The 26881-nt window shown below is 46.0% G+C and overlaps 1 protein-coding gene across 1 annotated transcript in view; it reads right to left on the minus strand.

Moving 5' to 3' along the window:
• LOC115472221 (CDK5 regulatory subunit-associated protein 2-like) overlaps positions 1-26881 on the minus strand; it is a gene marked incomplete in the record, with an annotated part of 793551 nt that overhangs the window by 561887 nt on the left and 204783 nt on the right. The window contains 1 exon segment of the mRNA XM_030206415.1: positions 5495-5571. Coding sequence (XP_030062275.1) covers positions 5495-5571 — 77 coding nt within the window.

Here is a 26881-nt window from a genome sequence, read left to right on the forward strand (position 1 = left end):
CTTGCCTGGCCTCAGCCACCAGCTTAGCGCCTTTCGCACCGCTGGATCCAAAGGAAGGCGTACGGCGTAGTCCTCCGAGATTGGAGTCCACCGCCGCAGAAGAGAGTGCTGTAGTGGTCTCATATGAGCCCTGGCCCAGGGCACTACCTCCATCGTTGCCGTCATGGAGCCCAACAGCTGCACATAGTCCCAAGCCCGAACAGTAGAGGAGCCTAGGAACTGGTCCACCTGGGTCCGAAGCTTGACGCTCCGGTTGTCCGGCAGGAACACTCTGCCCACTTGGGTGTCGAATCAAACTCCCAGATACTCCAGGAACTGAGTCGGGCGCAGCTGGCTTTTCTCCCAGTTGATGACCCATCCCAGGGAGCTCAGAAGAGCAATGACCCTGTCTGTAGCTCTCCCACACTCCGCATAGGAAGGGGCTCGGATCAGCCAGTCGTCCAGATAGGGATGGACTTGCACTCCCTCCTTGCGGAGGTAGGCCGTGATGACCACCATTACTTTGGAGAAGATCCGCAGAGCCGTAGCCAACCCAAACGGGAGGGCTCTGAACTGGAAGTGTCGGCCCAGCACTGCAAAGCGCAGAAAGCGCTGATGAGGCGGCCAGATGGGAATATGTAGGTAAGCTTCCTTGATGTCCAGAGAGGCCAGGAATTCTCCTTTTTTCACCGCAGCTATAATGGAGCGGAGGGTCTCCATCCGAAAGTGCCGAACTTTCAAGGCCCGATTGACTTCCTTGAGGTCAAGAATAGGCCGAGCAGAGCCTTCTTTCTTTGGCACCACAAAGTAAATGGAGTAGCGCCCCTTGCCAAGCCAATCTACTGGCACCGGGACCACCGCGCCCAGACGGATCAGGTTGTTCAAAGTCTGCTGCACGGCAGCTGCTTTGACCCAAGACTTGCAAGGAGAGTTTACAAACCCGTCTCTTAGGGGTCGGCAGAACTCTAGCTTGTAGCCGTCTCTGATGACTTCCAGAACCCAAGCGTCTGAAGTTACCCTGGTCCACTCGCCCATAAACGAGGACAACCTTCCTCCTATCTGCACTGGGCCATGGACCAGGTCCCCGTCATTGGGTACGCGACCCTGGGGGCGGGCAGGAGGACGAACCTCCTGGACGGCGGCCCCTACGAAAGGAATGCTGCTTGGGGGAGAAGTTCCGTTTGAAGGAAGAGGAGGCAGAGGAGGCCAACTTGCCCAGGCGATAACCGACGGGCTTCCTGGAATCGGCCCTTAGAGGAACCAGGACAGGCACTGCCGGCCCGAGTCCTGACCTCCGGCAACCTCTTGCCCTTGGACGTGCCCAGCTCCGTCACGATCTTGTCCAGCTCGTCCCCGAAGAGCAGCTTGCCTTTAAAAGGCAGCTTGGCAAGGCGAGATTTAGAGGCATGGTCAGCAGACCAGTGCTTAAGCCAGAGCCACCGCCGCGCAGAGACAGTCTGAGCCATACCCTTGGCCGAGGCTCTCAAAACATCATACAGCAAGTCTACCAAGTAGGCCAAACCCGACTCCAGGGTCGGCCATTCCGCCCTCCAGGAAGGGTCCGAGGGGGAAGTCCGCTGCAAAACAGTCAGACACGCCCTAGCCACGAAGGAGCCGCAAACCGAGGCTTGCAAACTCAGAGCGGCCGCCTCAAAGGACGACTTTAAGGCCGCCTCCATTCTCCTGTCCTGGGCGTCCTTCAGGGCAGTGCCACCTTCCACCGGCAGCGCTGTTTTCTTAGTCACAGCAGTGATTAAGGAATCTACCATGGGCCAGACAAAGGCTTCCCGTTCCCCCTCAGGTAAGGGGTACAGACGGGATATAGCCCTGGCTACTTTCAGGCTCGCCTCAGGGGCATCCCATTGCGCTGAAATTAAGGTCTGCATGGCTTCATGCACGTGGAAGGTTCTAGGCGGGTGCTTCGTTCCCAGCATAATGGCGGAGCCAGTAGAGGCTGAGAGAGAGCCTTCCTCCGGAGAGGCAATCTTCAAAATGCTCATGGCCTGCACAAGCAGGTTGGGCAAATCCTATGAGTGAAAAAGCCGCGCTGCAGAGGGGTCGTCCGCGCCATCCGAGCGAGGATCAGTCTCTTCCATAGATTCCGCTGCCGTCATCCATATCAGAGAGGCCTCATCCCCCCGATCAGAGAGGTGGGCAGGGGCAGTGTTCTGCATAAGAAAGGCCTGATGCAGCAGCAAAATGAACTCAGGGGAGAAACCCCCAGTCTGTGCATTTCTGCAGCCTGTGCCGCGGCCCTAGAGGCGCCCTCCATCTGCGCTCCCAGTAGCGGGGGAGAGGCGTGTTGCGCGTCCAAAATGGCGTCTGGCGCAAAACTCCGAGAAGGAGCCGCACGGGAAGAAGAGCGTTTTAATTTCGCCGACTTCTTACTGTCGCCCGATTCAACAGTGACCAAGCTGTTAACGTCTCCCATCTTGAGGGCGGCCCAAGAAGAAGCCAACCGAGCCGCGTGGCCGGTCACGACCGGGAGGGCGGCCAGCGGGGGATGGACGCCTAAGGCGGGAAAGACGCCGGAGGAAAAACCGGTGAACTCTCCCGGCACCGAAAGGGCGCCCAAAAAGGGCGACTACCTTCGAGCCCCCCGCTAGGCGTGCGAACGCATTCCGGGGAGCGTCTTTTCGCGCCCTTGCCATCCGAGGCCATATCCACGTGGAGACCGTTCGGGAGAACCCCCTGCCCACTAGTAAAAGGTAAAAATTACCTGCTTCTTGCTCCGAACAGCAACGACTTGTTCCAGTGAGCAGCTGCAAATGGACGTCCTTTTTGAACATTTTTAATTTTTTTTTTTTTTTTTACGGAGTCAGCGGGAGGGGGGAGAAATGGAGGGACCTGGCACCACCAGGTTTGCACTTGCTCACGAAGAGCCCTCAACCCCAGGTACTCAACAAAACCTAAACAATAAGGCTTGGAGACCTAGCCAGAGCTACTGCTGTGTGACCACACACCTGTTGAGATAGAGAACATACTGGGGAATTTCCGGCAGCACATGACCACATATAGGGAGGCAAAAGATTGCTCTCTATCTCCACCTGCTGGTAGATGGACACAACCCACCAGTCTATGGATTGATCGGCTTGATGATAGGGAAGGGGGTGATTATGAAAGTCAACAGTACACTACCTTCAACTGTCTTGTCTGATTAGGGTTTGCATGAGGTCTGGGTTATGTATAGAGAGTGTGAATGCAGGCTGTACTTATTTTATTTTATGCTATTTTCTTTTATATTTATTAGAGATCTGTTAAAATGCAAGGTATTATACTCTGTAAATTACAAAGTATAGGGTGGATAGGTGAGAGACGGGGAGATATGCATGGAGACAGGAGGGTGCCATGCATATCTCCCTGTCTCTCACCTATCCACCCCCATCCTGTTAGACTGTCACTGAAATGCTTTGATGTTTCACTCATATATACTGTCATCTACCAACATTTGCTTATTTCCGATCTGACGAAGGGCAACCTTCGAAAGCTAATCAAGAAATGTATTAAGTTATGTCCAATAAAAAAAAAAGGTATCATCTTATTTTCTTTTCCATGTTTTGTTTTATTTCTATTGATTACCTTTAAAAGTGTACTAACACCACTACCACACCTCTCTATTAGACAGTGGGAAACTGACTTGGGCCATGAACTGACGACACTGGAGTGGGAGTCAGTCTATGTCAATATGGCTCGCTTTACCATTTCAGCAAATTTGTTGGAGAATGGGGTGAAATCGTTATACTGGTGGTACCGGTCTCCTATGACCATGGTTAAATTTTTGCCCAATCAGAAGGGACATTGTTGGAGGGGATGTGAGTACCAGGGCACATTCCATATCTGGTGGGAGTGTATTGGGTTATTTGGAAGACCTGGGCTGGGAATTTATCTTCCATGGTTGCCTTTCCTATATTAGCAGACCCTGATCTTTTTTTGCTGTATGTGGTACCGGATGCCATGCCGGATGTGAAGAGGGTACTCCTTCCATGTTTAGCAGTTCTTCGGTGGGAGGTAGCAAAATGTTGGAGAACCGTGGAACTTCCACAGATGCCCCAACTGAAGAGAGCTTTGTGGATGGCTTACTATTTTAGTAAACTCATGGCACAACGGACAGGCCAGCTGCCTGTTTTCCAAAAAGACAGGGCCCCTTTCCTCAGGTGGTATCAAAGCACATGCTTGTATGTTTTTTTTTTTTTTTAAGGTTTGGGATAACCTCTTTCTTCATCGTTACATTGTCTCTGTAAGTTCCGTTTTTGGAGTAAGCTGCTCAAGGGTAGGCAGAATGTGTGATGTGGGTTCTCTTATATTTTATACTTTACCAGATTTATACCTCTTTCAACGCATGTACAGATGGGATTGGTGCATTTGGGGGGGAGGGGGTAATAGAGATTGGGATTACAATTGGCTAAAGTATATTTAGCTATTGTTTATTTTTTGAATTTGTAAGTATTCTTGATATTAGGGTTTGGTTCTGTATAAACAATGCTCATTAAAATTTCAATAAACAAAGTTAGAAGAAAAAAAAACGACATGAAACAACGTACACCAGTAGTTCCCAAACCTGTCCTTATCAGGATAGCCACAATGAATATTCATGAGTTAGGTTTTCATGCACCTACTCTACTACATGCAGATCTCTCTCATGAATATTCACTGTGAATATGTAGGAATGACCAGTAATTCACACTTACCCCTACTGGACTGTGTAGTAAATGAAGACAAAAATAATTAGAATATAAAAGTCACTTAGAAATTTTTAAAAATTATCACAAACTAAAAGTGAAATATTAGTTCTTTAAATGTTGGAATGACCACTAACCAGATATTAACTGGAACAAACACGCACCTCCTTCAGACACAAAAATAAGTGTCATCTGTTACCTGCAAGTGATTACAGAGCTTAGCTTACAACCAGGATCGAGGAGCCGTCACTTTGGGAGCAGCAGGGACTGTAGGCAGTGTTCAATGGTGATGAGTTAAGATAGGTTGTTGTCCTCATTGTCATCAATGGATGTTTCTTGCCACATCAAGTGCCTTCTTTCATATCATTTTGATATCAGCAACATATTGGATAGTCTGATATGATCATGACAGATGACTGGTTGGTGCACTTTGTTGTGACTAAATTGACCAGAGAAATGTCTTGTGACATTATTTCTAGAGGATTTTCCCCAAATTTAGTCAATGGGTTGACCTGACCAAAGTCCTCGTCACGACTGCCCACATTCCTTTGTCCTTGCATCAGCAAAATAAGAACACATGTATTTTCCTTCTGAAGTGAAAGCTGTGGCAAAAGTCACAGCAAAGTTCATGCTTTATTGGAGTCTTAGCACTGCACCTTTGAATTCTGTAGAACAGGTCTGCATGTAGTCAATCTCTGAAATACACCAATGACAGTGGCTCTCACCCCTACAGATATCCTGAAAACCTGACTGGTTGGTGTTTCCCCCAGGACTGGTTTGTGAACCACTGCTGTACAACCCAATAATTTTCAATGGTGCATTTTATAAAAACTTACAAAGCTTTGATGAGTAAGTTTTGCTTCTCTTGTAGCTCATGCTTCAGACTTTCCACCTCTACCTTTAGTTCAATGTTCTGTAAGACAAATGCCATAGAAAAGTACATAGAATGCCAAAAACAAAAGCTATATAAGTAAAATAAAAGTACTAATTATGCATGCTTCACTGTAATGTAAATAATTACAAGTCTTAAAAGTATGAATTTCAAATAATTCTTTCTTTTGCAAATAGTGGTTCTGGAAAGTCCCACTTATCTGACAGTTCTTTTGACCTTCAGCAGGCCACTTCAACCTCCACTGTCTTAGCTGAAAACAAGACACTAAGCTCCTTAGTTGAGGGAAAGATCTTCCATATCCAACCAATTTCAAATATGTCCTCTTTCAAAATGAATTGAAAAGCTATTTTGGGGATGCTAAAAGGAGTCCACAAATTAAGAAGGTGGGCATTAAACAATCAAGCTTAAGAAGATCTCATAATACTGAAAAGTAAAGTTGCACACTGTAGACCACAGAGGAATTCAGTCACACTCTAAGGTGGACATCATCCAACAGTGCCGTGTGTGCCAGCGTTTCCTTAAAAGCTCAGAGGCCTCTCTGAGCATGTGTGGTTGCTCCCATACCACCTCGGGCTCCCTCTTTCTCCCCAGTCTATATCTATATCATTTTTATTTTTATGGGATGGAGGGAGGATGAATGTAGCTGCATTCCTCTGCAGAACCCCTAGTACAGGAAAATTACTTAGCTTTCTCTGCAAACAAGGCAGGGGAATGTAGGCACACTAAGTTCAACTCCAAGCTAAAATTATTATTTTTTTCTTGGTGACCCGGGAGAGTGTAAATGGGTGAAAGATTGGTAAACATGGGAAGATAAGCAGTCAGTATATAAAATAAGTTATGCAGAACTGCTTAGCCAAAGGTTGCAGTAGTGACTAAGGCATGAGTTGAAGCTCAAGTGGCAGCTTTGCAAATGTTAGCAATAGAAGCTAATCTGAGCTTTGCTATGGACACAGCTAACCCATAGCTGATGTGACCCTATACGCCCTGCCTATGGTGTCTGCTAGCATGTAGCAAAAGGAAATGCAGTTTGAAATCCAATTTGCTGGAGTTCAGCAGAAGAAAGGGAGTGTTGATGCCCCTGTATAAGTCGTTGGTGAGGCCCCATCTGGAGTATTGTGTTCAGTTTTGGAAGCCGTATCTTGCTAAGGATGTAAAAAGAATCAAAGCGGTGCAAAGAAAAGCTACGAGAATGGTATGGGATTTGCGTAACAAGACGTATGAGGAGAGACTTGCTGACCTGAACATGTATACCCTGGAGGAAAGGAGAAACAGGGGTGATATGATACAGACGTTCAATATTTGAAAGGTATTAATCCGCAAACGAACCTTTCCCGGAGATACGAAGGCGGTAGAACATGAGGACATGAAATGAGATTGAAGGGGGGCAGACTCAAGAAAAATGTCAGGAAGTATTTCTTCACGGAGAGAGTGGTGGATGCTTGGAATGCCCTCCCGCGGGAGGTGGTGGAGATGAAAACGGTAACGGAATTCAAACATGCGTGGGATAAACATAAAGGAATACTGTTCAGAAGGAATGGATCCTCAGAAGCTTAACCGAGATTGGATAGCAGAGCCAGTAGTGGGAGGCGGGGCTGGAGGTTGGGAGGCGGGGATAGTGCGGGGCAGACTTATACGGTCTGTGCCAGAGCCAGTGGTGGGAGGCGGGACTGGAGGTTGGGAGGCAGGGATAGTGCTGGGCAGACTTATACGGTCTGTGCCAGCGCCGGTGGTGGGAGGCGGGGATCGTGCTGGGCAGACTTATACAGTCTGTGCCAGAGCCGGTGGTGGGAGGCGGGGATAGTGCTGGGCAGACTTATACGGTCTGTGCCAGAGCCGGTGGTTGGGAGGTGGGAATAGTGCTGGGCAGACTTATACAGTCTGTGCCCTGAACAGCATAGGTACAAATCAAAGTAGGGTATACACAAAAAGTTGCACACATGAGTTGTCTTGTTGGGCAGACTGGATGGACCATGCAGGTCTTTTTCTGCCGTCATCTACTATGTTACTATGTTATGTTTTCATTTTGGAGCTGGTAGGCCAGATTGTGGTTATATGTGACAAAAAGCTGAGATTTTTGATGGTCTTGAGCTTTGCTCTATTATCTCCATCAAACTAATCTACAGTCCAGGGTAAGAAGAAAGGACTCAGCCTGAGTGAAATGGAGGAAGCAACATAGGCAAGACCATGGATTGGTTCAGATGGAATTTCAAAACTACTCTGGAAAGAAACTTGGGATGACTAAAGGTACTGTAAGCAGAGGCCTAGCCAGGTTTTGATCTCAGGGGGAGCAGACTTTTATAAAATAGGCGCCGGTTGGTGTCAGCTAGACAGCAGTGTCTGTGCTGTTGCTCAAGGGCTGTGGCGGGCACTGATTAATACAGGCTGTCTCTGTTGCGTCCTGCCTACAAGGAAACAGTAAATTACATCAGGAGGTAGGACGCAGAAGAGGTCTCTGGACTGGCCAGAGCAGGCAACCTGTCTTCTTAATTACAAAGTAAAAATATTCAAATCGTGACCATCACCTCAGGAATAGAATACACATTCCTTCCACTGCTAGGCACCTTGTTTAAATCAAATGGGCTTTTGTTTGTGAGGTGACTCTACAGGATGTGTAGACCACTTGTCTTCAGGATTTTTATTTTGGGTGACAAGGGCCACCAGAGACCAGAGTGGCTGAGCCTACTTTCAAATAGGGCTAGACACTTTGAAATTCAGGTTTTCAGGCTATCCACAATGAATCTGCATGAAAAAGATTTGCATGTGGAAGACTTAGTGAGACCTAGCGAGATGTATCTCCATAGTATGGAGTTACCAAGGGCCGCTGAAGAGGATATAGCAGTGCTGAATGCACCTATTGCTGAGGAGGAAGTGGAATTAGTAATCAGATGGAATAAATTGGGGAAGGCCCCAGGGCCGGATGGCTTGAGAAATGAATTTTATAAACTTCTAAATACAGAAATAAGCCCATTGCTTGTGGCTATGTTTAATGAGGCCATAAGACAGGGGCAGATGCCACAATATTTAAACAGAGCCCAAATAAGTGTATTACCAAAGCGGGGAAACCAGCAGATCGACCGGACTCGTATAGGCCAATCTCATTGTTGAATGTTGAGTTAAAATTCTTGGCAAAGATCTTGGCCAATCGTTTAGTGATGTACTTACCAACCTTGATCATGGACTCGCAAGCGGGATTCCGTTGGAGGGTGATAGCTAAGAACATGAGAAGAATATGGGTTGCCCTGGAGGAGGTTAGACTAGAAAAGGTGCCAGCCATGCTTATAAGCTTTGACGCTGAGAAGGCCTTTGATAGAGTAACATAGTAACATAGTTACATAGGGGTCTGTGCTTGGACCGCTGCTTTTTAATATATTTATAAATGATTTAGAGATGGGAGCAACTAGCGAGGTAATTAAATTTGCTGATGACACAAAGTTATTCAAAGTTGTTAAATCGCGACAGGATTGTGAAAAATTACAAGAGGACCTTACGAGACTGGGAGACTGGGCGGCTAAATGGCAGATGACGTTTAATGTGAGCAAGTGCAAGGTGATGCATGTGGGAAAAAAGAACCCGAATTATAGCTACGTCATGCAAGGTTCCACGTTAGGAGTTACGGACCAAGAAAGGGATCTGGGTGTCGTCGTTGATAATACGCTGAAACCTTCTGCTCAGTGTGCTGCTGCGGCTAGGAAAGCGAATAGAATGTTGGGTATTATTAGAAAAGGTATGGAAAACAGGTGTGAGGATGTTATAATGCCGTTGTATCGCTCCATGGTGCGACCGCACCTTGAGTATTGTGTTCAATTCTGGTCGCCCCATCTCAAGAAAGATCTAGTAGAATTGGAAAAGGTGCAGAGAAGGGCGACTAAAATGATAGCGGGGATGGGACGACTTCCCTATGAAGAAAGATTAAGGAGGCTAGGGCTATTCAGCTTGGAGAAGAGACGGCTGAGGGGAGACATGATAGAGGTATATAAAATAATGAGTAGAGTGGAACAGGTGGATGTGAAGCGTCTGTTTACGCTTTCCGAAAATACTAGGACTAGGGGGCATGCGATGAAACTACAGTGAAGTAAATTTAAAACAAATCAGAGAACATTTTTCTTCGCCCAACGTATAATTAAACTCTGGAATTCGTTGCCGGAGAATGTGGTGAAGGCGGTTAGCTTAGCAGAGTTTAAAAAGGGATTGGATGGTTTCCTAAAGGACAAGTCCATAAACCGCTACTAAATGGACTTGGGAAAAATCCACAATTCCAGGAATAACATGTATAGAATGTTTGTACGTTTGGGAAGCTTGCCAGGTGCCCTTGGCCTGGATTGGCCGCTGTCGTGGACAGGATGCTGGGCTCGATGGACCCTTGGTCTTTTCCCAGTATGGCATTACTTATGTACTTATGATGGCAGAAAAAGACCTGCATGGTCCATCCAGTCTGCCCAACAAGATAAACTCATATGTGCTACTTTTTGTGTATACCTTACCTTGGATTTGTATCTGTCATTTTCAGGGCACAGACCGTATATTTTCAGGCCCAGCACTATCCCTGCCTCCCAACCACCGGCTCTGGGACAGACCGTATAAGTCTGCCCAGCAATATCCTCGCCTCCCAACCACCAGCCCCGCCTCCCACCACTGGCTGTTTGAAGTACTACAAAGGTATGGTATCACGGGCTTCTTCTCGGCGTCGAACGAAGGCACAGATATATGCAAATGGCCTACACTCTGATTGGTTCACGATTGGGTGAGGCACAAGGCAAGGTTGCCCTTTATCACCTCTTCTTTTTATCTTAGCACTGGACCCGCTTCTGAGAGAGATCCAAAATAATGTAGATGTTTGAGGGGCTGCGGTCAGAGAATATAACTTTAAGACTGCGGCTTTCGCGGATGACTTGCTGGTGTTGATTACAGAGCCTAGCCATTCCTTACCTATCTCATGGAAAGCCTAGAGGAGTATGGGAATTTTTGGGGGTTCCGGTTGAATCTCTTGAAATCAGAAGCGCTAGCCAGCACAGACAAGCTTAAAAGAGAGTGGAGAGAGAGGCTCCCACTACGCTGGGCACAGGGATCCTTTAGATATTTGGGGCTACAACTCCCAATGGATACTGGGCAGAATTATAATTTAATCACCACCAAGTTGATAAGGGACACAAAAGAGCAATTTTCGCGGTGGTCCATGCTGCCTCTGTCACTAATGGCCCGGATTCAGCTGTTCCGCATGATAGTATTGCAGGCCTTGCTGTTGAGGTTGACAAAACGAGACACTGATTTTACACCAGGCATGGAGAATGCAGTGTTTCGCCAGCTCCAGGAACAGGGCGTAGAGCTGTTAGTTTCCTCCAGACAGATTGTAACTTAATTTCAAAGGCTGACTTCCATCAAAGATGTTCAGGGGGGATAGCAGCGACCTTGGCCTATTATCAGATAAAGCATTATGTGTATAGTTTCATGCAAGGGAGGTGTCACTTAAATTTGGGAGGCAAATTAGGGAATTTATGGAAGGTGATGCAGTCGGCCAACTCTCAGTCTCATGGTTCTGCAAGGAATTAGGGAAAGGGCAACCAGAAAGGCAAGTATCCGAGGTAGCCAAGAAGTGGAGTGGGGAAGTGAGGCGCACAATTTTGGAATGCCACATTAACCAATCCTTGACGGGAATACCACAGATTGTCCACAGCGCAGAATTGCAAGAATGCCAGTATAGACTTATACATAGAGCTTACTTCTCTCCCAGACGGGCCTTCCATGCACAGGTAACGTCCTCAGATAGTTGCTTAAAATGCAAGCAGGGATATGCGACCATAATACATTGCATATGGCAGTGCAGGCCTATCAAAGCTTTTTGGTGGAGAATAGGTAATTGCATGAGAGAAATATTGGGATACCCAATAGCCATCACATTTGAGAGAATGTTGCTGAGTATTCCAGGACATTGGGAGGCAGGTACACGAGGGGAACATTTATTTCTGAGCAAATCCTGCATAGTGGGGAAAAAGTGCATTTTAAATCATTGGATATTGGACATACCTCCCTCTTTCTGGTACTGAAGAAATAAGCTACACCAACTCATGCTTTGGGAAGCGAGGGGAGCGCGATTGACACCTAAGCGTCAGTTAAGGTTCCTGAGTGTGTGGGGGCCATATATAAACAAGATATCGCCTCGAGCGTGCAGTCAAGTGCTGAATAGACTGCCTTGGGGACAAGAGGAAAGGAGACAAAATCGAGCATAAATTATGTAAGCAGGAAAGGAGGGAGGGAGGGAAAGAGCAGGGGGGAGGGTAATGGGAATGGGGGATATAAATGTGAGAAAATATTGGAACTATGGATATACACATGTATGGTACTAGATTATAGCCCAGTTTATTGTTCCTGAATTTTCAGTTGTAGTTATGCCGATGTTATAATTACTAAAGTTCCAATAAAAACAATATTAAAATAAAAAAAAGATTTGCATGTAATGGAGGCAGTATATGCAAATCAATTTCATGCATATTTAATGTGGATATCCTGAAACCCCTGACTGGCAAGGGGGTACTCCAGGACCAACTTGGGAAACACTGCCCTAGAACACAAAACTTACCACTCCATAACAGCCCTAACCCACCTATGAAAAGACAGTGCTATATGTATTACAATGGGTTCTGGAGCACCAATATACCTACTATTGGGAAACTAGAACAAGCTGCACTGTTACACATTTCTATACAGACACTACATGCTAGCAGTATTCTTCACCTCGTCGCACATGCAGAACATTGACAGAACCTCATGTAACATGAGTAGCCATAATGGATCAGACCAAAGGTCCATCTAGCCCAGTATCCTGTTTCCAACAGTGGCCAACCCAGGTCACAAGCACCTGGCAGAAACCCAAACTGTGACAACATTCCATCCTACCAATCTAATACAGAATAGGGAGCCACAAAAAAAAAAAAAACCAACAACAACAAAAGTTGAAATAGAGACCCCCTCCTCTCTGCCCAAGAAAACCAGACTCTATAAACAGCGCAATACTGGTAAAAAGAAACAGAAAAGCATTTTCTCCCGTACTTTGCAAAATAAAAATAGAAAAAATATACATTTTACAAAGCAGGTACATCTCAGTCCTTACAAAGTATTAAATAAAATCAATGTTTTTCTACCTTTGTTGTTTGGGAATTTGGCTGGTCCCAGTCTTTTTTTCCATGTTCCATGAGTCAGCCTTACAAATTCTTTTCCAAGCTGAACTTTCCATTTTTTCTCTCTCATCTTCTTCCTTTCCTTCTCTACATGTATTTGGCACTGATCTTTCATTTTATGTCCCCACTATCAAATAGCTATGTATAGAGCTGCCAAGTTCCAGAAGGGAGATTTTTCAACCAGCCCTAGTGTGAACTCATATCCCACATTCATGTGGGATTTGCAGTCCCTGATTCTACCCATCAAAATCTATGCTGCAGTACATCCAAAATGACTTAAGAAAATGCACTCGGAACCCTGCAGGGTTGCTAATTTGAAGATATCAGAAATGTGCATTTTCAAATACTGTCATATTCCTAATATCAAATTCAAAATAAAACACCTTCTTCTACTGTTGTTAGAACAATTTATTTTTTCCAATTGCTTTGGTCCCACTTTTCTACTTTTCTCTGTTTCTTCTGCCTTTACAAGGTTTCCTGCCCATCTGACATTTCTTCTGTCTCCAAGTGCACCATCCTACTTTCCTCTGCACCACTATTTGTCCTGTCCAGCATCTTCCTTCTCTGTCCCTTGTACCTACCATACCCCCAAGTTCAGCATCTGCCCTGTTTCCCCATCTCCCCCCTTTTTCAGCACAAGTTTTCCTGGTCTCCACATCTCCTCCTGGTGTCCACATGTCTCCCTATTTCTAACATTGCCGTGTCCCCATCTTCCCCCCTTTTCCAGCATTACCCCTGAGTTACCATCTTCCCGATTTTCCACAAACCTCTTTGTGCCCATCTCAACCCTTTTTCACCATTGTCCCCATATCCCCATTCCCCCTTCCAGTAGTGCCCTTCTGTGTCCCAATCTCCTCCTCCCTTTTTCAGTAGTGCCCCTCTGTGTTCCTATCTCCTCCTCCCCTTTCCAATAGTGCCCTCTCTGTCTCCCTATCTCCTCCTCCCCTTTCCAATAGTGCCCTCTCTGGGTCCCTATCTCACCCCCCCCCTTTCCAATACTGCCCTCTCTGGGTCCCTATCTCCCCCCCCTTTCCAACAGTGCCCTTTCTGAAGTGGCGTTCCTAGGGGGGGCTGACAACCGGGGCGGATCGCCGATGCGCCCCCCCCCCCCGGTGCAGCGCCATAGCCCCTGCGAAAGAACCCCCCCGGACGCCGCTGGGGGGGGGGGGGGGTGCCGCGCGCGCCTGTCCTCCATTCATTCCATGCTTCTTCTCTGCCCTGGAACAGGAAGTAACCTGTTCCGGGGCAGAGAAGAAGCATGAAACGAACGGAGGACAGGCGCGCGCCCCCCCCCCCCCCCCCCCACAGCGGCGTGCACCCAGGGTGGACCGCACCCCCCCAGGAATGCCACTACCTTTCTGTGTCCCCATCTCCTCCTCCCTTTTCAAACAGTGCCCTCTCTGTGTCCCTATCTCCTCCTCCCCTTCCCAATAGTGCCCTCTTTGTGTCCCTATCTCCTCCCCCCGTTTCCAGTAGTGCCCCTCTGTGTCCCTATTTCCTCCCCCCCTTTCTAGTAGTGCCCCTCTGTGTCCCTTTCTCCTACTCATAAGTACATAGTACTTTCCAATAGTATCCCTCTGTGTCCCTATCCAATCTCAGTTTTCGTGGATGTAGCAGCTCATAAGTTTGCTTGTTTTGTTTGGGGTGAAGGCAATGATGATGACGGCTGCGAAGGAGTGGAAACATTAACCAAATTGGCTTCCTTGCTTACAAGACATACTGGACTATAAAGGCTCACTTCCACTCGTCTATTAAACAAACCTGCTTGGGCAGCTCTCCCCCCCGGACGCTTGCATCTTTCTCCCTCTGTTTCTTCTGCTGCCTGCTGTCTCCCATCTGCGTCGTCATTTTCACTGCCCTGAAGCGTTCTCCCTCGGCACCGGCGATTCACAGTCAGCCTTCTGCCAGCATCGGGGCTTCTCCTCATGCGTGTCCCAGACTCCTGCCTACTCTAAAGCAACTTCCTCTTTCCCGAAGAGGTGGGAGCGAGACGCGCCTGAAGAGAAAGCCCCGACACTGGCAGAAGGCTGATTGTGAATCGCCGGTGCCGAGGGAGAACGCTTCAGGGCAGTAAAAATGACGACGCAGACGGGAGATAGCGGAAAGCAGAAGAAACGGAGAAAGATGCAAGACAAGACTATGTGGCAGGCGGCAGGGAAAGTTACTGGCACATGGCGCATATGCGCCATTTTTTCAAAAATCTGGGGGAGCGACTGCTCCCCCTGCGCCCCACCTAGCTACGCCGCTGACTGTAAACACTCTATTGTGGAAGAATTGAGTGTATGGAGGATAATAGACTAGGGCTTGAAGTTCACTTACTCTTCTCACCATTGTTAAAGCAATTTAAAAGACTGTTTTCCAGGTAAGATGTTTCATTGACTCTGTTCTCAGAGGTCCAAATGGTTGTTACACGAGCCTGGCTAGGACAACGTTGAGATCCCATGTTGGAAGAGGGTCCTTCAAAGAAAGTTTTAAGTTTGTGAGCCCTCTCAGGATAGATAGCCATTCTCTAAAGATGACAGTGGTGGCTACCAGATAGAGTTGAACATCTAAGGTTTTAAGACCTAACTGAAAGGTGGACAAAATAGGACAGAAATGTTGTAAGAGTGCATAAAATGGGGTCTTCATTTTGGAACTGTGCCCAGATGGTAAAGCAAAGTGATACTGCCACCGATCTGATGTTGTACACAGAATTTACAGTTCAACAAAATTTTTCTCATCCAGTTTATCATTTTTCAATCATGGTTTCTCATAAAATTACCTCACTATTAAAACTATTCATTCTGGCTTATTTAAACAGTAACTGATTCCTAAATCAACAACAAACACTAGCTATGCCACAAAAAAAAAAAAAAGTAGTAACCTAAATTTAGTTTCCCATTTTATCCAATCACTTGTAACAGAACCAAAGATATTATATCACAAGAAAACTGTACTAGCTGGGATGTTAGTAAGTAAGCAAAGGACAATTTTAAAATGCAACTGAGGTTTTTTGTTGTTAACTACTTAAAATGTAGTTACATAGTAACAAAGTAGATGGTGGCAGAAAAAGACCTGCACGGTCCATCCAGTCTGCCCAAGAAGATAAATTCCTATGTGCTACTTTTTTATTTGTACTGTCCTCTTCAGGGCACAGACCGTATAAGTCTGGCCAGCCCTATCCCCACCTCCCAACCACCAACCCCGCCTCCCACCACCAGCTCTGGCACAGACTGTATAAGACTGGCCAGCACTATCCCCGCCTCCCAACTACCAGTCCCGCCTCCCACCACAAGCTCTGGCACAGACCGTATAAGTCTGCCCAGCACTATCCCTGCCACCCACCACCGGCTTTGGCACAGACCGTATAAGTCTGCCCAGCACTAGCCCCGCCTCCCCACCACCAGCCCCGGCACAGACCGTATAAGTCCGCCCAGCACTAGCCCCGCCTCCCAACCACCAGCTCTGCCACCCATTCTAGGCTAAGCTACTGAGGATCCCTTCCTTCTGCACAGGATTCCTTTATGTTTATCCCACGCATGTTTGAATTCCGTTACCGTTTTCATCTCCAACACCTCCCGCAGGAGGGCATTCCAAGCACCCACCACCCTCTCCGTGAAAAAATACTTCCTGACATTCTTCATGAGTCTGCCCCCCTTCAATCTCATTTCATGCCCTCTCGCTCTACCGCCTTCCCATCTCCGGAAAAGGTTTGTTTGCGGATTAATACCTTTCAAATATTTGAACGTCTGTATCATATCACCCCTGTTTCTCCTTTCCTCCAGGGTATACATGTTCAGGTCAGCAAGTCTCTCCTCATACGTCTTGTAACGCAAATCCCATACCATCCTCGTAGCTTTTCTTTGCACCACTTCAATTGTTTTTACATCCTTAGCAAGATACGGCCTCCAAAACTGAACACAATACTCCAGGTGGGGCCTCACCAACGACTTGTACAGGGGCATCAACACCTCTTTTCTTCTGCTGGTCACACCTCTCTCTATACAGCCTAGTAACCTTCTAGCTACGGACACCGCCTTGTCACACTGTTTCATCGCCTTCAGATCCTCAGATACTATCACCCCAAGATCCCTCTCCCCATCCGTACCTAGCAGACTCTCACCGCCTAACACATACGCCTCTCTTGGATTTCTACTGCCTAAGTGCATCACTTTGCATTTCTTCGCATTGAATTTTAATTGCCAAACCTTAGACCATTCTTCTAGCTTTTTCAGATCCTTTTTCATGTTTTCCACTCCCTCCGGGGTGTCCACTGTGTTACAAATCTTAGTATCATCCGCAAATAGGCAAACTTTACCTTCTAACCCTTCGGCAATGTCACTCACAAATATATTGAACAGAATCGGCCCCAGCACCGATCCCTGAGGCACTCCACTACTCACCTTTCCCTCCTCCGAGCGAACTCCATTCACCACCACTCTCTGGCGCCTGTCCGTCAACCAGTTCCTAATCCAGTTCACCACTTTGGGTCCTATCTTCAGCCTATCCAGTTTATTTAAGAGCCTCCTGTGGGGAACCTTGTCAAAAGTCTTGCTGAAATCTAAGTAGATTACGTCTATAGCACGTCCACGGTTCAATTCTCCGGTCACCCAATCAAAGAATTCAATGAGATTTGTTTGGCACGATTTCCCTTTGGTAAAACCATGTTGTCTCGGATCTTGCAACTCATTTTCTTCCAGGAAATTCAATATCCTTTCCTTCAGCATCGCTTCCATTACTTTTCCAATAATCGAAGTGAGGCTTACCGGCCTGTAGTTTCCAGCTTCTTCCCTATCACCACTTTTGTGAAGAGGGACCACCTCCGCCGTCCTCCAATCCCTCGGAACCTCTCCCATTTCTAAGGATTTATTAAACAAATAAATAAACAAATAAATTTAAGAGGACCCACCAGAACCTCTCTAAGCTCCCTCAATATCCTGGGGTGGATCCCATCCGGTCCCATGGCTTTGTCCACCTTTAGTTTTTCTAGTTGTTGATACACACTCTCTTCCGTGAACGGTGCTATATCCACTCCATTCTCAAATGAACTTTTGCCAGTCCATCGTGGTCCTTCTCCCGGATTTTCTTCAGTAAAAACAGAACAAAAGTATCTATTTAGCAAATTTGCCTTTTCTTCATCATTATCTACATAGCGGTTTGCAGTATCTTTTAGTCTCACAATTCCCTTTTTAGTCATTCTCCTTTCACTAATATACCTGAAGAAATTTTTGTCACCCCTCCTTACCTTTCTAGCCATTTGTTCTTCCGCTTGTGCTTTCGCCAGACGTATCTCTCTCTTGGCTTCTTTCAGTTTCCTCCGGTATTCCTCCCCGTGTTCCTCGTCTTGAGTTTTTCTGTATTTCTGAAACGCCAACTCTTTAGCCTTTATTTTCTCAGCCACTTGCTTGGAGAACCATAGCGGTTTCCTTTTTCTCTTGCTTTTATTTATTTTCCTTACATAAAGGTTTGTGGCCCTATTTATAGCTTCTTTCAGCCTGGACCACTGTCCTTCCACTTCTCGTACGTCCTCCCAGCCCATCAGCTCCTTCCTTAGGTATTCCCCCATTTTACTAAAGTCAGCATGCTTGAAATCCAGGACTTTGAGTTTTGAGTGGCCACCCTCCTCTTCAGCCGTCATATCAAACCAAACCGTTTGATGGTCACTGCCGCCCAGATGGGCAGCCACTCGGACATTTGACATGCTATCCGGATTTGTGAGCACCAGATCCAGCGCCGCTCCCTCCCTCATGGGTTCCATGACCATTTGTCTGAGCAGAGCACTTTGGAAAGCATCCACAATCTCTCTACTTCTTTCCAATTCTGCAGACGGAACCTTCCAATCTACATCCGGCAGATTGAAATCTCCCAGCAACAGCACCTCTCTCTTCATTCCCAACTTTTGAATATCTGCGATCAGGTCTTTATCTAATTCCTCCAATTGTGTTGGAGGTCTGTAGACAACACCCACGTGGACAGAGGTTCTATCATCTCTTTTTAAGGTGATCCATATCGCTTCTTCCTTACCCCAGATCCCTGTCATTTCGGTTGCCGTGATATCATTTCTCACATATAGAGCTACTCCTCCACCTTTACGACTCTCTCTATCCCTCCTAAATAGATTATAGCCTGGTATGTTTGCATCCCATTCATGGGAACCATTGAGCCATGTCTCTGTGATTGCAACAACGTCTAAGTCTGCCTCCAACATCAGGGCTTGAAGGTCATGAACTTTGTTACCAAGACTGCGAGCATTTGTGGTCATCACTTTCCATTTACATTTCCTGGTATGTGTTTCAACATTTGATATTTTGGTGTGTTTTTGGGTCCCTCCACATCTTTTTGTTCCACCTTAATTTCTTTTGCTTTTGCTGTTTCTTCTGGCTCAGTTCTATTTTTAGGAACCTCACAGTGCTTTAATGGAGCAAAAGAATTCTGTAGGGGTAACACTTGTGAGGGTGTATGCCTCTGTGTCACATGACGGAGTCTGCCTGAGCCTACTGTGAACCATCTATTCTTAGGTGGTTTTATCCTTTCAGGCAGTGGTGTGAATTTGGTTTGATTTTGTGCAGTCTTAGAAGTTGCTTTAAGTGCATCTTAAATTAATTAATAAGTAGTTAAACTACTTATTAATTAACTACTTACATGTAGTTTAACTACTGGGCAACTACCAACTATTTTTGAGTAGTTACACTTTTTGGATTAAGTACTAAACAGTAGTTTTAACTATGCAGCACTATCTCAGCACAAAGGATAAGCGTACAGAAGGCTCTTCCCACCAATCAGGGAGAAAGGCATCTGAGGCTAGTTTGCTGCTATGTGATCTAAACCTGCTACAGTACTGGAGGATTTTGTGGTACAGATAGGTGCCAAAGAGGTCTACCAAGGCTTGACTCGGTCTGTCTGCCAGATAATTGTTCTTTACTGTCAGGTAAGTCAGATAACACCAGATTCCAGCCCAAGGCACAAAATCCCATCACACACCTTATCAAATATGGCCTACTAGCAGCCCAAAGTGAACCGATACCAAAATGAATACCGCCAAACTACTATCTGAAAACTAGATTTCTGATTTCAAACTGCCAGCAAGTATTAGAAATCTTTCTTTTGCCAAGTGTGCTGAGCTCCTTCCCTCCCCCACCCCATCTCACCTGGTTTTTTCTGCAGCCATTTTAAAAGCACAAATGTGTTTTCTGTGGAGAGAACTGGGAGCTGTGTTGCTGGTCTCTGGCTGGGAGAAACTCAGATAAGACTTCTGCTGGCTATATTTGTGGCTTTTCCTACCCTAGAACTGTGGTTTTTTTGCACATCTCTACCTTCTATCCTTGTCTTCCCCTTGTCCCAATCAGCTGTGTAGAAAAGAGGCATAATACAGGCCTAAGATAGGTTTTACAGCAAACACATTCCACAAGTTTAGGTTTAAACCCACCCACCCTACCCCTCATCCCCCCCCCCCCCCAAGACTGACACTTCCTAAATCCCTATTCTAATTACACTACTTATCACAACTTAACTCCACCCAAATTACAACTTGTCTCAAATTGCTGAGGAGTTAAGTTAATCTTGCACACTGTTAAGCCCCATCATAAAATACCTATTCATACCCATTCCAACAAATCAGGATGACTTTTATTCTCTGTAATAATTGTGGAGCTTTAGTTTCAAGGCCAATCATCTGGAAACTTAAGGCTTGTCCTATCTGTCATCAGCTCGCTAGTTTAAAACAAGAGCTCAGTAAATTAAAGCAGGAATTAGATGCACTTAAAGCAACTTCTAAGACTGCACAAATTCACACCACACTGCCTCAAAGGATAAAACCACGTAAGAATAGATGGTTCACAGTAGGCTCAGGCAGACTTCGTCATGTGACAAAGAGGCATACACCCTCACAAGTGTTACCCCTACAGAATTATTTTGCTCCATTAAAGCACTGTGAGGTTCCTAAAAATAGAACTGAGCCAGAAGAAACAGCAAAACAAATTAAGGTAGAACAAAAAGATTTGGAGGTACCCAAATACAAAAAACACACCCAAACAACAAATGTTGAAACAAATACCAGGAAATGTAAATGGAAAGTGATGACCACAAATGCTCGCAGTCTTGGCAACAAAGTTCATGACCTTCAAGCCCTGATGTTGGAGACAGACTTAGACGTTGTTGCAATCACAGAGACATGGCTCAATGGTTCCCATGAATGGGATGCAAACATACCAGGCTATAATCTATTTAGGAGGGATAGAGAGGGTCGTAAAGGTGGAGGAGTAGCTTTATATGTGAGAAATGATATCACGGCGACTGAAATGACAGGGACCTGGGGAAAGGAAGAAGCGATATGAATCGCCTTAAAAAGAGAGGATAGAACCTCTATCCACGTGGGTGTTGTCTACAGACCTCCGACACAATTGGAGGAATTAGATAAAAACCTGATCGCAGATATTCAAAAGTTGGGAAACAAGAGAGAGGTGCTGTTGCTGGGAGATTTCAATCTGCCGGATGTAGATTGGAAGGTTCCGTCTGCAGAATTGGAAAGAAGTAGAGAGATTGTGGATGCTTTCCAAAGTGCTCTGCTCAGACAAATGGTCATGGAACCCACGAGGGAGGGAGCGGCGCTGGATCTGGTGCTCACAAATGCGGATAGCATGTCAAATGTCCGAGTGGCTGCCCATCTGGGCGGCAGTGACCATCAAACAGTTTGGTTTGATATGACGGCTGAAGAGGAGGGTGGCCACTCAAAACTCAAAGTCCTGGATTTCAAGCATGCTGACTTTAGTAAAATGGGGGAATACCTAAGGAAGGAGCTGATGGGCTGGGAGGACGTACGAGAAGTGGAAGGACAGTGGTCCAGGCTGCATAAGTCGTTGGTGAGGCCCCACCTGGAGTGTTTTGTTCAGTTTTGGAGGCCGTATCTCGCTAAGGATGTAAAAAGAATTGAAGCGGTGCAAAGAAAAGCTACGAGAATGGTATGGGATTTGCGTTACAAGACGTATGAGGAGAGACTTGCTGACCTGAACATGTATACTCTGGAGGAAAGGAGAAACAGGGGTGATATGATACAGACATTCAAATATTTGAAAGGTATTAATCCACAAACGAACCTTTTCCGGAGATGCGAAGGCGGTAGAACGAGAGGACATGAAATGAAATTGAAGGGGGGCAGACTCAATAAAAATGTCCGGAAGTATTTTTTCACGGAGAGAGTGGTGGATGCTTGTAATGCCCTCCCGAGGGAGGTGGTGGAGATGAAAATGGTAACAGAATTCAAACATGCGTGGGATAAACATAAAGGAATCCTGTTCAGAAGGAATAGATCCTCAAGAGCTTAGCAGAGATTGGGTGGCAGAGCCGGTGATGGGAGGCAGGGCTAGTGCTGGGCAGACTTATACGGTCTGTGCCAGAGCCGTTGGTGGAAGGCGGGACTGGTGGTTCAGAGGAGGGGATAGTGATGGGCAGACTTATACGGTCTGTACCCTGAAGAGGACAGGTACAAATAAAAAGTAACACATAAGAGTTTATCTTGTTGGGCAGACTGGATGGACCGTAAAGGTCTTTTTCTGCCGTCATCTACTATGTACTATGTTACTAGCAATCTACTCCTTATCTCTGATTATTATTATTTATTTATTGCATTTGTATCCCACATTTTCCCACCTATTTGCAGGCTCAATGTGACTTACATGATTATGTTAACATTGTCATACCAGGATATCAGATACAGTAGAATTGTGCATAGTTTAAGTAAGGGAGGATAGAAGAAGGAAGGGAGTGATTAGGGTAGTCATAGAGGGTGGGCTTTCATAACTGATTGGGTTGGTGAGGTATATTAGTGATGCTGCTGGTTATCGGATCTCATTGTAGGCTTTGTTAAAGAAGTATGTCTTCAGAGATTTGCATAAGAAAGTTATTTCGTTGATTGTTTTCAAGTAGGTAGTGCATTCCATAACTGCGTGCTCATGTAGGAGAAGGTAGTGGCATGCATCAGCTTGTATTTTAGTCCTTTACAGCTGGGGAAGTGCAGGTTGAGGAATTTGCGGGATGATCTTGTGGCGTTTCTGGGAGGTAGGTCTACGAGGTTGAGGATGTAGATTGGGGCGTCTGTGTGAATGATTTTGTGTACAATCGTGCAGATCTTGAACGCAATTCGTTCCTTAAGTGGGAGCCAGTGAAGTTTCTCTCTTAAGAGTTTTGCACTTTCATATTTAGTTTTTCCAAATATGAGTCTGGCGGCAGTATTCTGGGCAGTTTGGAGTTTTTTGATTGTTCTTTACAACCAGCGTACAGTACATTACATTGACTGTACCAGGGTGCGGAAGATGTATCTCAGGAAGAACGGTTTTACTCTTTTGAGTTTCCACATGGAGTAGAACATCTTTTTCGTCATGTTTTTCACGTGGGTATCAAGAGTGAAGTTTCGATCAATGGTGACTCCAAGAATTTTCAAGTTTTGTGAGACAGGGAGAGAACAATATGGTGTGATTATGGTGGAGAAATTTTTTGTGTTGTGAGATGAATACAAGGCACTGTGTTTTTTCTGCGTTGAGTTTTAGTTGGAATGCATCTGCCCATGTGTGCATTGTGTGGAGGCTTTGGTTGATCCACCCATCACTAACCACCCCACTCGCAGAAAATAACCTCATACCCCCATACTACATAATCATCAAAGACTGATCAGATACATCACACCTCATCAAACCGAAAACAACCAAAACAAAGGAAAAACACCAACATGCGGATAACATCAACAGAAGGGAAAGAAAGGTAATAAACTCACACCAACAGGGAGGAAGTGATGTCACTGATGTAGTCGGTAGCCTGACTGCAGAGCTCCGCGGGTTCAAGATTAAAAAAGCGAGATAAACCCCGATACAATGCAAGGGATTCCCCGCAAAAGAAGCAGCAAGGGTGTTATAATATATGGCAGTCAAAAAGAAATTGGCGAATTTCAAATTTGCGGCGGAATCGCCGAGGGTAGCGAGTAAGGCGAACGCAACACTTCCCCCGCGTGGAGCCAAAATGGCGCCTGACGACAAGGAGTCTGATAATGACAATGAGGAGCAAGTCACTGGTGAGATGGAAGTCGAGCGGAGCGAAATCTTACAATGGTTTAAAGAACTTAAAACCAAGATGATTAATACCAGGAAAAGCATTCAGGCTGCAGTTACGGAGCTCCGTGAAGAAGTGAAGGATATGAGCGGCCGAATAGTTGAGATGGAGGAGCGGATTGAAACGATGGCGGGAGAGCTGCAGACTTTGAGGAAGAGTGTCACTAATGAACAGCAAGAGCGAAACATCATGGAGCAGCGACTGGAGGACTTGGAAAACCGCTCAAGGCGGTGTAACTTGTGAGTTAAAGGCATTCCTGAAGAGGTACAATTTAGGGATGCAGAAAAAGTTGTGTATGAGATTTGCGACTTTATCCTGGACTATGGAAAGGAATCTGAAGAAGGACAGGAACGACCTGTAATAAACATCGATAGAGCTCATCGGAGCTTGGGGCCACAGCGGGGGGGATTACCCTCGAGACATAGTCGCATGCTTCCACGAGTTCCAGGTGAAGGAAACAGTGTGGAGGAAAGCACATGCGTTGGGAGAAATTAAATGGCGCAACGTGCAAGTACAGATTTTTCAAGATTTGGCGAGATCTACTCTGCAAAAGAGACGATACTTTAAAGATATCACGAGATACCTACAAAAGGCTGGTCTGCGCTACAGATGGATATATCCTAAAGGTCTGTTGCTAACAGTGGGAAGCCAGACGAAGAAAATACTGCAACCTGAGGGAGCATGGAAGACTCTGGCTGCATTAGGCTGTACGGATTTGCCGGAGGTAACGGAAGCTTTCCAGAGTTCCAGCAAAGACAGGCCATCTAATAGTAAGGGGGGCTGGACCACGCAAGGCGGAGGAAGAGCTAACAAGAGTCCACCACGAGTGATCAGTGAGCCTGAAACAGCTGCAGGCACCTGAAAGGAAAATTGTAGCCCGGAGATACTTTAGGGTAAATGTATTTCTATAACCAGTGACTTAATGTTAAGATTTGTAAAAGGTTTTGTTGTAAAGGGAAAAATTGGGGGAATGAATGAGAAGAAATATGTATGCTGATGAGTGAAGGGGTACATTGGGGATAAAATATAGACAGGGAACCCATCGGAATGACACTTCCTTAGGGATATCACTGGCAGCTAAGGCTAGTGAACAGATTAGGGGATTTCATGGGAGGGGGGAGGGACAGGGGAGGAAAGTGGAGGGGGAGGGATTACAGTGGGCTCGTGGAATGTGAATGGCTTGAATACTCCTGAAAAACGATGTATCATATAAAGGGAAATTCGCAAAATGCAATGGGATATTAGTATGCTGCAGGAGACACATTCAAAAGAAAGATGAGCGGTTAATACAATATAAGATTATGGGGGTGAATTATTTTTTGGCTGACCCTAGAGGGGGGAAAAAGGGGGGTCTGGCAATCTACATTATTATTTATTTATTGCATTTGTACCCCACATTATCCCACCTATTTGCAGGCTCAATGTGGCTTACAGCGTGTTGCTATGACATAGTCAAGGCAGGATCTTGGATACAATCGATGATAAGCAGAGATTAAAAGAGGAATTAGAGCAGAAGGTGGTAGATAGGGTAGTGTTGGAGGTGTATTTTGGTATTGGGGAGGGTTGGTGTGGTGATTTTGTGTCGTTAAGGGTTCTCTTTGTAGGCTTTGTTGAAGAGATGAGTCTTCAAGGATTTGTGAAAGTTGCTTAGATCATCAATGGTTTTCAGGGCTGTGGGTAGTGTGTTCCATATCTGTGTACTCCTATACGAAAAGGACGTGGCATATGCCTGCTTGTATTTAAGTCCTTTACAGCTGGGGAAGTGCAAGTTGAGGAATTTATGGGCTGATCTTTTGGCGTTTCTTGGAGGTAGGTCCACTAGGTTTAGCATGTACAGTGGAGCATCTGCGTGGATAATTTTGTGTACAGTCATGCAGATCTTGAACTCAATGCGTTCCTTGATTGGGAGCCAGTGAAGTTTCTCTCTTAAAGGTTTCGAACTTTCATACTTGGTTTTTCCAAATATGAGTCTGGCTGCTGTATTCTGGGCTGTTTGGAGTTTTTTCAATAGTCTGTTCTTTGCAGCCAGCGTACAATGTGTTACAGTAGTCCAGATAACTTATTACCATTGACTGTACTCAATACATAAAAGATACGGTCTCTTTTATTCATGAACAAACATATTTGGAAGGCCAGGGCAGGTGCATTGCGGTCAAAGGTAAGATAAATAATCAGCCAATTACCTTGGTGAATATCTATGCGCCTAATGAAGGACAAGGGGCATTTTTTGAGGCCCTGAGGATAGAGTTACTTCAATTTGTGTCAGGAAATGTAATTCTAGGGGGAGATTTCAATTGGGCACTGACAGATCTGGCCCACTCTAGGGGCAGGAAGGGTGGTAGACAGGCCAATACGTCTAAATTATTAAGATTGGTCAAGGAGCTATACTTGATCGATGTTTGGAGAATGCAACATCCCAGACAGCGGACCTACTCTTTCTACTCTCATGCGCAACACACCTATACACGGATAGACACACTCTGGGGATCCCGTAATTTGTGGGGTAAGGTTCGGGACTCTGATATCGGAAGCATTCATACATCGGACCATGCATCAATCTGGATTTCATGGAGGGGGCTGGGGAGAGAGCAGGGACAAACATTTTGGAGATTAAATGAATCCCTACTTGATACTACAGAGGCTTGTAGGGAAATTCGAACGGTGATACAGGAATACATATCACACAATGATACAGGGGATGTATCTGACGGGACCCTATGGGATGCCCTGAAAGTGGTAGTAAGAGGCCATTTGAATAGGAAAGGTACATAGTAACTTAGTAGATGACGGCTGAAAAAGACCTGCATGGTCCATCCAGTCTGCCCAACAAGATAAACTCATATGTGTATACCTTACCTTGATTTGTACCTGCCTTTTTCAGGGCACAGACCGTACAAGTCTGCCCAGCAGTATTTCCCGCCTCCCAACCACCTGTCCCGCCTCCCATCACCGGCTCTGGCACAGACCGTATAAGTCTGCCCTCCACTATCCTCGCCTCCCAACCACCAACCTCTCTTCCCCCACCTGCTCCGCCACCCAATTTTGGCTACTGAAGACACCATGCGTGAGGGTCAGTACCCAAG

This window comes from Microcaecilia unicolor, chromosome 6, assembly GCF_901765095.1.
Source record: "Microcaecilia unicolor chromosome 6, aMicUni1.1, whole genome shotgun sequence".
In the NCBI taxonomy this organism is placed as follows: Eukaryota; Metazoa; Chordata; class Amphibia; order Gymnophiona; family Siphonopidae; genus Microcaecilia; species Microcaecilia unicolor.